Source organism: Cheilinus undulatus, linkage group 2 (assembly GCF_018320785.1).
Source record: "Cheilinus undulatus linkage group 2, ASM1832078v1, whole genome shotgun sequence".
Classification (NCBI taxonomy): domain Eukaryota; kingdom Metazoa; phylum Chordata; class Actinopteri; order Labriformes; family Labridae; genus Cheilinus; species Cheilinus undulatus.
In genome coordinates, this window is record NC_054866.1 from 24,349,544 (window position 1) to 24,361,770 (window position 12,227).

The following is a 12,227-nucleotide window of genomic DNA, read 5'->3' on the forward strand; positions in this document are numbered from 1 at the left end:
TCAAATTAAGAACTGAACTAGAACAAGCAGATATCAATACTTTTAGTGCAAACTCGTTTTATAAGGGTTTAAAATTAAACATTTGTGAGAGTTTGACTCCAAAACGTCACTGCACCTAGGCATACCGATCCTGAAAAATCTTACAAGTCATCAAACAAAGATAAAAAAAAATCCTTAACTTGTTTGTGCAGTAGTTTACGCAATACTGTGGACTCTGCTCTGACGGCGTCAGTTGAGTTGAACAGTTTCAAATTTCACCATGGGACTTCCGGTATGTATGCTGAACCTTTACAATAAAACCAGGAAGCTTCATGCAGTATGCAACTAATATTAAAGACTTCTGGTTGTAAATGTCATTGATAACAAATTATTCAAGTCATTCCTAACGAAGGGGAGCAAATAATCATCCAACAATGCAGCTAGTTTTTGTGCTTTTTATTAGCGTGATTGTAAAGTTGATGCACAAACTAGGTGTATCTTGCCCAAACTATTGAGCACATTTGTTTTGTAGATGGCCAATCTAGATACGGGGTGATTAAACTGGCTATAATAGATGGATACTATCGCAGAATGATCACCGAGTAGTGAAAATCAAGTATGTGACTTAAAAATAAGGGATAAGATTACCTAGAACTACTGTTAACTGACAAGATGTTGTTAAAAGAAATCTAAAACAGGCTATGTAAACAGCTCCAGAATGACCTGTGAACATCAAGTGCTCACATTCAAACATTTAAATCAGTGTTTTCCTTTCACTTAAATAAGTTATGAAGTTTAGAGTGTCAGGGCACAGCATTTAATAAAGTGAGCACTTAAATACATTGATAATATGATAACAACTATTTGTATTTTTTCTTATTGAAAACACCTGAAATTTACATTGTCATTCATAAACAAGCAGGTTTTGATCTCAGTATGGTGAAAAAAAAGATAATATGGTTTTATTTTGAAAATGTGTATCCGGAAGTTTTTAGTTGCCGTTGGCGGAACAACCCACTCGAAACTGAAAGTTTTGGGCTAAAGCTGTCATTACGAAGGTGGGAAAGGTTGTATTTCGTGTCTTTGGATAACATTCAGTCCCATATCTATCACAAATGCGGACATGAAGCGTTTAAAGTAGCGTTTTGGTCTTCTGCTGTCAGCATTATTTTAAGTTAGCTAAGCTAAGCATGTTGGAAACGCTGGAATCCATTTTTGGCTGATTAACTGTCTGTGATAGGTCATTTCGTGTCGACATCGATCTATTTTACAGCTACGTTGTGATGATCTGTTAAAACCGAGGCATGGACCCGGACGCTGAAGTACAGAGGTGGGTCAATTTTAGTCGATAAAACGAGTTCATCGGTCAGCATTCATCGTCACTGTAGTTTTGGGTAATCTGAACTAAGAAAGCTGCCCCTGTTTATGTCACATATCCTCATTACAAAGCTTTTTTATGGTGGCGATTATACTCTGTGTTTGTTAGCTTTGTATAGTGTTATAGGTGTTGTATTAATGTATTTGTCCGAATACTCGGTCAGTCTTAGATAATCTATTCACTAATCTAACCCCCTTCCATTTTAAGTAGAACATTCACATTTTGTGAATACAAATTTACCAAAAACATGAATCTGAATTAGATTCAAGTTCACTTGTATCCTGATAAGCCTTTTGTGATTCCCTCAGCATATTAAGACAGGAGGATGAGGAGAGCGATGATAACGAGGAGGAGAAGAAGTGGAAGAGGCCTCCTTCCAGCTATGGTTCAATGAAGAGTGACAGTGATGGCATGGAAGAAGAGGATGAGGAGGAAAATGGGAGGAAAGAATATGAAGAAGAGGTTTCCAAGGCCTGCCCTGCACCCTGCCCAGTGGTACCTGAATATCCTTCTCAAGAGGTGGCAGGGTACTGTATCCTTTTTAATAACAACACAACGTCCTGTTGTGTGTGTCTTTACAGTTTTATACCTAATACCTGAGAGAGACTCCAGACAATTGAATTTCCCTGCGGGGATAAATAAAGTTATTGTATTGTATTGTGTTGTAATACTAAACAACCCAACACATTTACTATGTGGATTTAACCAGCAGAGAACATAACCATATGGTCTGCTGTTAAAAATGTCAATTTAAATTTAAAAAACAATTTTGTAATTGAGGACTCATTTTTATGAAATGTACTGATTGCAATATTCTCCAAAAATGATCAAAGTTAAAACTAATTGGTAAACAAGCTCTCACTAATTGGATGTTTGCCCCTCATTTTGCCAGGTTGAGGATGATTCGCTCAGGGTCTCCAGAGACTTTGTACACCATGACCACCCAGCAGACCAAACCACCAGGAGCTGTAGTCATTGATACAAGGTGAAGGACCCTCTCCACACACAAACACATACTGTATATGTTGTTTTATAAAACTATCATGTATTGTTCATCAAAAAGTCAATATACTAATAATCCATCCATTCCCCTTAAACTTGACCGGTACATTGCCAGTTAGATATATGGAGTATCTGGGTGCCAGTTTAACAGCTGGTAGAGCGGGCACCCATATACCGAAGCTAGAGCCCTTGATGCAATGATTGCAGGATTAATTCCTGGTCCTGACCCTGTTTGGTGCTTGTTGTCCCCTGCTCTCGCCCCCCATTTTTCCTGTCTCTCTTCAAGTATCCTATCTAATAAAAGGAAAAAAGCCCAAAAATAATCTTAACAGGAAATGATATGTATTTATGTGTATATATTCAAAGCACGATGCAGCTAAACTTAATTTATAAGGCTTGTCGCAGACAGTGGTCACAGTGTACTTTACATTAACCTGACACAACATATAGAATTAGAGAAACAAACAAAGCAAATGAAGGGTATAATAATAACACATAAACTAAAATGAGACAAGGTTGACCAGTTTAGAAGGTGACAATGACCATGTTCAATGACTGGCAAAAACTTGACATGTACCAAAACAATACAGTGATCCTCTGATATTTGTAGTCCATTTTCTGATCATGTGAGGTTCCCACTGTCTTGCAGGTCTTCTGATGTTGAAGTTTGTTCCGAAGCTGACGATGAGGAGGATGATATGGATGAAATTTTAGTCAATTGTTCCCCAGAGCCACCTGAGCCTGTAGAACTGTTTGATTCAATGCAGACTGATGAGAACAGCCAGCCTGGCAGACTGCACCCAGAGCAGGACCTGCCTCATATATTCAAGGTTGGTGCAGCAGAATGAATTGTTGGCAGTGAAAAGTTGTTTTTATCCTCGTATAGGAAGTTGTTAAAGTCTAACGATTCTTAGACCTGATAAGGTTTTGCTTTTTTTTTAGCATTCTAGGGAATTTCTGTGGTAAAATAACATGTATTTGATTAAAAAAATAATATTAAATCATTCTTTGGTCCAAAGATTGTCTGCATTATTACAGCACATTAAAATTATACCCAGAATGTTTTTTGTTTTGTTTTGTTTTTTCTGCAGAGCATACAGGACACAGTGGCCCGCCTCAACAAAGAAGAGCTTTTCAAATTCAAGATGTCTTTTTGCCAATGGGAAGCAAGCATTAGCCTAAAGCAGGTGATGGAGGGAGACATTCTTGATTTTGTGGACAAGATTATTGAAATCCTTGGTAAGAAATCAGACTTTTACATTATTTTTCAGTAAGCTGCACAATTAAAGCAGGGGAAATAAATTAGACATTAAGGATGTGTGATGAGAAATGAACAATTGGGACCAGAGACAATTTTACAACCTAATTAACTTTGCAGATGGAAAAGTTCTTTTTTTATTAACATCTTTAAATGCATTGTCATTGTTCTGTTGTGAGCTTAAATTTCTCACTGTAGATCTTTATGTTGTTCAGGAGTGGATCGCTCTCTGTTGCACACTTTAAGTACTCTTGAAAATATCAGCAAGAGAGAGGAGGCAGATAAACTACGGAACGAATGCAAGAGAGGCAAGTGAACACTGCTTTTAATGCAACATAACAGGTATGGGTAAATGTTATGCCCTGCCAAGGGGTGGCCAGAACATAACATATAAAAAAAATATCAGTCAAGCCTCAAGCAGCTGGAGGACTAGGTTTATAGTTATAAACTAAAAGAGGATTTATTACACAATTAGTTTAAATCTCCAGAAGCATAGGAACAATTCAACAACAACATTTGACATAATTAAGTAAGTTCCAGATTGGCATCAGAAACACTTACATTGCTTATAAATAAGCCAAATGCACCCTTCATTACCTAATACACACAATTAACCAAAATTAAGCTCTCTAACAAAGAAGCATGGTGTGGCCAGTTGGGATCTGAATGAGACAGAGATCTCAAAATATCAGATAATTAAGATGCTTTTGATAATTTGTCTTTGTCCTCCTCCCTCAGCCTTGATCCGTTCTCACCTGAAGCACCATTTGATCAGGAAACACCACGTCATTCGTGAAGGAGTCGTTCGTGCTGGAAAACAGAATCTTTTAGATACCATTTACGTTGAGCCTGAGATTTCCACCTGTGGTCACGGAGGAGTCGACCCCTCCCATGAGCTCAGACCTCACCCTCCATCACCTCTCCAGGTCCCCAGCTCGGACACTTTCGTTGGCTTGAACGATCTGTTCCGACTGCAAAAGGAGGACGGCTCACCAGTGAGGACGGTGGTGACTACAGGGATCCCAGGAATCGGCATGTCTGTCTCTGTGGGGAAATTCTCCTTGGACTGGGCTGAGCATCGTGCAAATAAGGTGATTTAACAAGTTAGAAAAAACTCTTTGTATTGAAGATTTGGTTTTGTCAATAACTGCAAAACATACTAAAAATCAAACTTGCCACTGTGGTACCAGGAGGGTGGATCTTATGCAGAATTGAATAATGGGCAATGTCAAGGGAAAATAATAAAGTTAATTTTTTTATTCATAATTATTGGCACGCTCCTGTTTTTTTCTGTCATCCTACTAATTAGTTGTTGACTTTCCATGTGCCCATCCATCCAATCTAACTACTTTCTTACAAACTGAAATGTGTTAAATATTATCACCAATATATATAAAACTCAGATCTTTTCCTTTCTTGAAAATACAACAGCAAATACGTGACAAAATATGAAATGATCAAACCATGCTTAAAACATTGTGATTTGCTCCGACTCTGTTATTAAGCAAATGTACTCTAACTGTGCTGTTCCAAAATTTTTCCTCTTTTATTTTTTAGGACCTTCAGTTTGTCATCAAACTTTCATTCCGAACTTTTTGGCTTCTGCGAAACAGAAACCCTCCACAGGCGATGTCTGTCATTGAAATGATAGAATACTATCATCCAGAGTGCAGAGACATGAAAATCCTGGAGGGAGAAGGCTGCAAATTTCTCATCATAATGGACTCGTTTGATTGTTACCACACTTCGCTGGACTGGGAGGTATCCCATCAGCCCACATACACACACTCTCAGAGATCTATAGTGTATATACATGGCATCATGATAGGCAGCCATATTAATTTCTATTTTTATTGAGGATTTTTCCAAACAAAAACAGTGCTCTATATGGTTTATTTATTAAATAGTAAATGAATATTTTGGTTTTATTAACACATTTTCATATAATTAGGGAGAAAGCTGTTAATTGTGGTCTTCCATGAGCTACTTGTAAAAGCCCTCAAGAATAGCTTGCAGCACTGGAAAGGCGCTTTTAAAATCTTCCTCATTATGTGAAATTCATGAAATTAAATGAAAATGTCAGTTTACTGTTAGCAAATGTGCTTTATGGAGTGCAGTATGTAATGAACAGTCCACAATTCAAAGTGAACTTAGAAACTGTTACAGAGAACAATCGTGGTCCATCACAGGTAAGAAGCCCAAAACATGATTTGAGCAGATATTCATCTGTTTCACTTCAGTGGCAGGCTGTTTTGCCTCAGTCCAACAGAGGGACAGTGACAGTCAGTACATACCTTCCATTCAGTTTGCTAATACCAGAATCAAAGAAATTTGATCTGATTTGATTTTTATTTATCTCCAACATAAAAATAAATAAATAAAATGCAACAATTTTGCTCAATGAAATCATACCACCTTGCCATACAAAACCAAAAGAAAAAAGGAACTCCAGCAATGTTTGAGAACGAGCAGAAGGAAGCTTAAGAAAGTAGAAAAATCTCATTTTGCACAATTGTGTGTCTGCGATTAATCTTTATAGACCTTTCTCATTGAGATATTGACAGTTAAAATACAACAACGATAGGCTTTAAATTGCAACTCCAAAAAGAGAGACATATTTATGTCTGCTATAGGGTGATGCCTTTGTCTTTTAACCCCTGTATTTTCTCTCCAGAATGCTCCAGTAATAAACGACATCTCCACCCAAGCCCATCCTGACGTCCTGATCGTAAATATCATCAGAGGGACCCTGCTTCAAGGTGCTCTCGTTTGGATCTTGGGAAGACGGGCAGCTGTCTCACAAATACCATCCAGATTCATAGATGTTGTCACAGAAGTACAGGGATTCAGGTGAGTGTGTTCATGCATTTTGTATTTTTCTTTTTTACAATTGAATTACTTTTTGCTGCTATTTTTAATTTATTTCTGTGTCTAGTATTAACATTTTTATTCAGCTGCGCATTAGACAGCTTATTTTGAGCTCATGTTCAACACTTTTACTTGCTATTTCATCTAAGATCTCTTCCTTTTCTTTGCCTTTTTTCTCCAGTGACGAGATGAAAGATGACTACATAAAGAAACGCTTTAGCAATGCAGAGCTATCGGCAAAAATTGTGGCACACTACAAGCGTTCACCGACCCTCATTATGCTCACTCGCCAACCTTTCGTCTGCTGGATGGTGGCCACGGTGTTTGAACGCTGCTTCCGTTATCAGGGCTATGGGGTGCACCCACCTAGGCTGACACCTTTCTATGTCAGCATTTTGATAGTCCAGACCAATCGCAGACTGCAGTTCTACTATGGAAGGGCAGAAAATGAACTGGTAATGCATTTTCATTGTTTTTTTGTTGCTTAAATAGGTCATACCTAAAGTGAGTGAATTTACTCTTTTTCAGTACAAAGAGTTACGAAAAAATGTGCTAATTGAACCCAGTTTATTTCAACTTTTATTTACTTTTGTTTACTACATTGCATCTTAGATTGTCATTTAATCTTTTTTAAAAGCAGATATTCAATAATCTGGAAGATTCGATCTCATTTAAAACTGCTCGTCTGAAGTTGTTTGATACTGTTAAACTGATACACCATATGGACAAAAGTATAGCTGTCTGACCTTTACACTAACAGTGACTGTTATGACATTGTATTCAAACACATGTACTTTTTAAGGAATTGCCCCCCCTTAGACAGCTATAACAACCTCCACTTTTCTTGAAGCTTTCTACAAGCTTTTCGCATGTTTTTGTTGAAATTTGTGCCCATTCATTCAGAGCATTTATGAGCTCAGGCACTGATGCTGGACAAGGTCTGGCTCGCAATCTCTGTTCCACTTCATCTTAAAGGCTTGAAGGGGTTGAGGTCAGGGCTTTGTGTGGGCCAGTCAAGTTCTTCCACACCAAAATCATCAAACCGCATCTTTATAGTCCTTGCTTTATGCACTGGGACAGTGATGTTGGAAAAGAAAATGGCCTCCCCCGAACTATTGCCACAAAGTTGGAATCATGGCATGGTCCAAACTGTCTTGGTATGCTGAAGCATGAAGATTGTCCTTCAGTGGAGGTAGGGGGTCAAGCCCAAACGCTGATAAATACCATTATCCTTCCTCCACCAAACCTCATAGTCGGCACAATCCAGTCAGACTGGTGATGTTCTCCCCGCATCCAACAAACCCAGACTCTCCTATCTGACAGCCAAACAGAGAAGCGTGATTCATCACTCCACAGAACACATTTCCACTGCTCCACAGTCCAGTGTTGGTGTGCTTTACATCACTCCATCCCATAATTGGCATTGAACTTGGTTATGTGAGGCTTGCATGCAGCTGCTTAGCAAAAATCCATTCAAGAAGCTTCTGCAAACCAGTTTTTGTGCTTACATTAATGCCAGTGGAAGCTGGGAACTCTTCAGCTATGGAATCAGCAGAGCAATGGCGACACTATGCGCTTTGGCAGTCGTTGACCCCGCTCTGTAATTTTATGTGGTCTCCTGCTTTGTGGCTGAGTTGCTGTTCTTCCTAAACACTTCCACTTTCTAATAATATCAATTATCAGTTACAAACTTAATGAACCTCTTATTACAAAGGTGGAATCCATCACATTACCACACTTGATGTCACTGAGCTCTTCAGAACGACATATTTTGTTTCAGAAGTGTTTGTAAATGGAGACTGCATGGCTAGGTGCTTGGTTTAATAGAGGGTCTGATTGAAACACCGGAATTCAATAATGAGAAGGTGTGGCACAATACCTTTGTCCATATAGTGAATGTCTTTACGAAGTTTCAATATTTCATGAGTAGTACAACTCTTCTGTTAGAAATAGTCATTCAGATGCCATCTTTCTGTCCAGAAATGGTCCGATGACGACAGGCACTTGTTGATAAAGATGGGGAAAATGGCCTTTAAGATGCTGGAGAGGAACACCAGTGTGTTCTTCGAGGAGGATGTCAAGGAGTGTGGCCTGGAGCTGTTGGAGGTGACTGTGTTTTCTGGCCTGTGCACTGAACTCCCAACTGCAGCCTCAAATGGGAGGAGGACGTTCTGCTTCATACACCTCACCTTTCAGGTAAAAGTGTATTTTGTGCTGTGATCTTTAGTCAACAAGACAGAGAGCAGACTGAACATGTATTGGTCAATGTGTATCTAATCAGGATTTAAAAGCAAAATATCAGATGTGCAATGTGAGGGCCTGAGTATCATTTATCTAAGGTATACACTTTTATGTGTCTTTGTTGTTTTTTGGAAATCATTTCCATTTTTATTTTAGCTGTTTTTGACTCATAAGCTCAAATTAAATACCATCTACCATGAGAGAACTTTGGACTATAATCCTCAGATGCTCACATGCTGCTACTCTCATTGACACTGAAATGAAAGTTAAACCATCTTTCCTTAGTGAAATGAATTTTAAAATATCGTCCATAGTGTGAAGTCTAAGAAACAGGAAATTTAAAACCTTCCCATGTAAGTGTTATCAGTCTGCACAGAATGGGACACTGGGAATAATGCAGTGATCCAAACCCTCCCCCTTCATTTCCCTTACAGGTAGCTGGATAGAGCTGAAAATTTAAACCACACAGGTAGACCTCACCCTGTGAACATTGTACTTACTGCAATTACATTTCTCATGTGCAAACACAATATAAAAAAAAGAACTAAACAACAAACAAAAATAAAATCTTTAGAAGTTTTTACCCAATGGTTGGGTTTTGCTAGATTCTCCAAATCCTCTTGTACACTGGAAACACTTAAAATCCAACTAAATATATTTGTTTATTTTCCAGTCAAAAATCTCATTACACTCTTTTGAAACTACATTCACTTGACAAGTCCAGATAAACATTTTATCTAAGAAAGAAAGCATAAAATATGATGCCTGAGGTCCTCTAACGTGAGAAAATTCTGCAAATAGGGCAAGAATATTTTACTGGTCTGAGATTGAATGTGCTATATCCAAGTTAGCACATCTCGTTTATTTTTCTTTCTTTTTTTTTATTTAAAACAAGCAGTTCATGTCTTAGTTTTTTCTTTATACTATAACTTGAATTAAAATGTCTACCTGGATTTTGCATTTAATAAGTGCAATCAGATAAAGTAATTCTAACAAGAAATTAGACCAATACACTTGCTAAGATTTGGGTTTCTGCAGTATGTTTGATAAACTCTTGCTTTGACAAAGATTTGGCATTTTTAACTTAACTGGAAATACAAAGCAAGATTAAAGTGGAAAAAAATTGTAGAAATCTGTACCATGAGTGTTTATCAATATGCAGGCATAAAAATTAGGGAATAAATACTTTTACTTTCAGGATATTTCCAACTCTGTTTTTGCTACAGTTTGATAGAATTGCCCATATTGTGTTACACAATGGTGTCTATACTGTGTTATACAGTAAAATAGACTGTATTATTTGAAAAGTACTTTTTGTGGAGATCGAATCTTAAGTTGTTATACTTACAAGGTCTTACTAATCTCAAATCAGTAAAATATATAAAAATGCCTAACAGATGAACCCCTGGGTCTCAGGAGGTTAATAATGCATCAATGAATCATGTATAGCTGTACTGATAAATAACTTAGAAATAATTAACAGCACTGTATAGGTGAGGAGTTAACTATTTAACTAAAGCTTTACCAATGCATCGATAAAGCATTTATAAATAAGTATATAATTGACATGGACATAATTAGTAATGCTTCACAGAATATTTAATAATGCTTCAAAAATGTTTTACTATTGCCCAGTAGTGTTTAGTTATTATTTAGTGTTTCCAAAGACTCTTATAACAGGAGATAAAGAATCCACCAACTCCAGCTCACAAGCTTAGAACTATAAAGAAGTCAAAGTTTCACCAGGTCTTTAATGCTGAAAAGATCTTGTAATGAAAATTAATACTCCCCCTATCTTTTCACCACCAGGAGTTCATGGCCGCTCTTTACATCTTCTCCATGTTCCGCACTGAGTCCAAGAACATTCTGGAGTCTGCCCTATCATACGCCTCCAAGATCTTCACACACAAGGACCAGAGCAAGTCAGCAGCAGGCCTGATCCAGTGTGCCGTGCTACGAACCTTAGACTCCCCGCTGGGCCAGTACGACATGTTCTTGCGCTTTCTGTGTGGCTTATTTTCCCCAGACTGCCACCACAATCAGCTGAGCCGCTTGCTCTACCAATACAACACACCGAGGGTAGACGGACTGGAGGAGATGCAGCGGCTGCTGGAGCAGACGATCCGGAGTGCTGAGTTAAACAACAGAGAGCGTGTGATGAACTTAAAGGAGTGCCTTAGAGAAATGACCCAGGAGGATGAGTGAGTTTGGGTTGTATTGCAGTGTGAAATGGCTGTCACTGTCTTGGGATCTGATGGAAAACACTCGACACATCCTGAAGAAACTTATTTTTTAAATGATCAACCTTTATTTTTACACATTAGACTTAATTAATTATTCTGTACTTTTTCAGTTAGGTTTCTGCAATTCTAAATTACTAATGTCTATCATTTCTTTCAAAGAGCACATGTGACTCTTACATTCAGTTTTATTTTAACCAGCAATAATTTTTTTAATTGTGAATTTTGATTTGGAAAATGAAAAAAAGCAGTTTGAGCAGCGTGCCAGAAATTGTCATGTCTGACACCTTCCTGATAGAAGACTTTTCAGGCATACAAAATACTTTATAGAACCAATCAATCTTATAGATAACAACCTTGTTTGCTAATGTTAAGAGGATAAAACCCTCAAAGAAGCTTTATTTGCCTTTCTGTTTGTATGCAGGTGATTGTTTTTAGAGAGATTGTTAAGAGAAAAACCTGTGAGGCCTGAAAGAGGAGGGCTGACTTTGTTATTTATTGAAAAATTTTCAAAGAAAAAAAGTGTACATGGTTTACAAAGATACCGGAATGCAAACTTGTGCAAAGAATGAGTATTAAACTTTACTTTTAAAAGGTTTAGCTTGTAATTACACTGTGTATGCTCATGTATTTGTCCATGCATCCGCTGTTCTTTATTAGCTGAGTTTACACATTCGATTTTATGCTCCACACTCCAAGAACTCATCAAAGCAACATACAGTAGATTTAGGGATTTTTTTTAGCATTTTGTGTGAATTTTAACATCTTTGTTAAGGTTCAGGTAGTAATCAAGGCCACCCAGAAGGGGGGGTAAAGGGGAGAACTTTCTTGGGCTCAGCCAAATGGGGGGCCCAAGTAGGTCAGCTAAATCATCACCTCTTTTTAAACCCCTCTTCTTACAACAGAATTACCTTTTAAGGCGATTCTAACAGTGTAGATGAACATGTTGGATTTAAACCAATTTGAAAGTAATGACAGACATCAGGATGCCGGACAATAAAGTAGAATAAAGCGAGACAATGTTTATAGTGGAAAAAAAATTTGAGTAATTTGGAAATTATACAAAAAGGGCAAACATTAGGTTGAAAGTGGTTAAAAATGGAAAAAAATTGGTTTAAGGTGGCAGAAAATGTTGAAAATGGGTTGAAAGTTGCAAAATGTGGAACACTGGTGAAAAAATGGGTTGAAGGTTTCAGTAAAAGGCAAAAATCAGTTAAAAGTGGCAAAAAGTTTCAAAAGTGGTGGGGTAAAAGTTGAAAAA

At 37.7% G+C, this 12,227-nt stretch overlaps 1 protein-coding gene across 1 annotated transcript; it reads left to right on the forward strand.

Moving 5' to 3' along the window:
- Window positions 1-991: 991 nt before the first annotated feature.
- Window positions 992-11,564, forward strand: nlrc3l (NLR family, CARD domain containing 3-like). The gene is made up of 12 exons (XM_041813744.1): window positions 992-1,309; window positions 1,666-1,884; window positions 2,250-2,342; window positions 3,009-3,189; window positions 3,451-3,598; window positions 3,833-3,925; window positions 4,356-4,708; window positions 5,175-5,378; window positions 6,292-6,467; window positions 6,667-6,940; window positions 8,466-8,681; window positions 10,536-11,564. The coding sequence occupies exons 1-12, from the start codon at window positions 1,284-1,286 to the stop codon at window positions 10,929-10,931; spliced, it is 2,379 nt and encodes a 792-aa protein (XP_041669678.1). The 5' UTR covers window positions 992-1,283; the 3' UTR covers window positions 10,932-11,564.
- Window positions 11,565-12,227: the final 663 nt, after the last annotated feature.

What these genes read in the sequence shown, in the direction of transcription:
- nlrc3l (XM_041813744.1), top strand. Translation starts at nt 1,284, where the DNA reads ATGGACCCGGACGCTGAAGTACAGAG. An exon ending in ACGGAACGAATGCAAGAGAG is followed by an intron (nt 3,926 to 4,355) that starts GCAAGTGAACAC and finishes CTCCTCCCTCAG; the next exon opens with CCTTGATCCGTTCTCACCTG. An exon ending in CTGAGCATCGTGCAAATAAG is followed by an intron (nt 4,709 to 5,174) that starts GTGATTTAACAA and finishes TTTATTTTTTAG; the next exon opens with GACCTTCAGTTTGTCATCAA.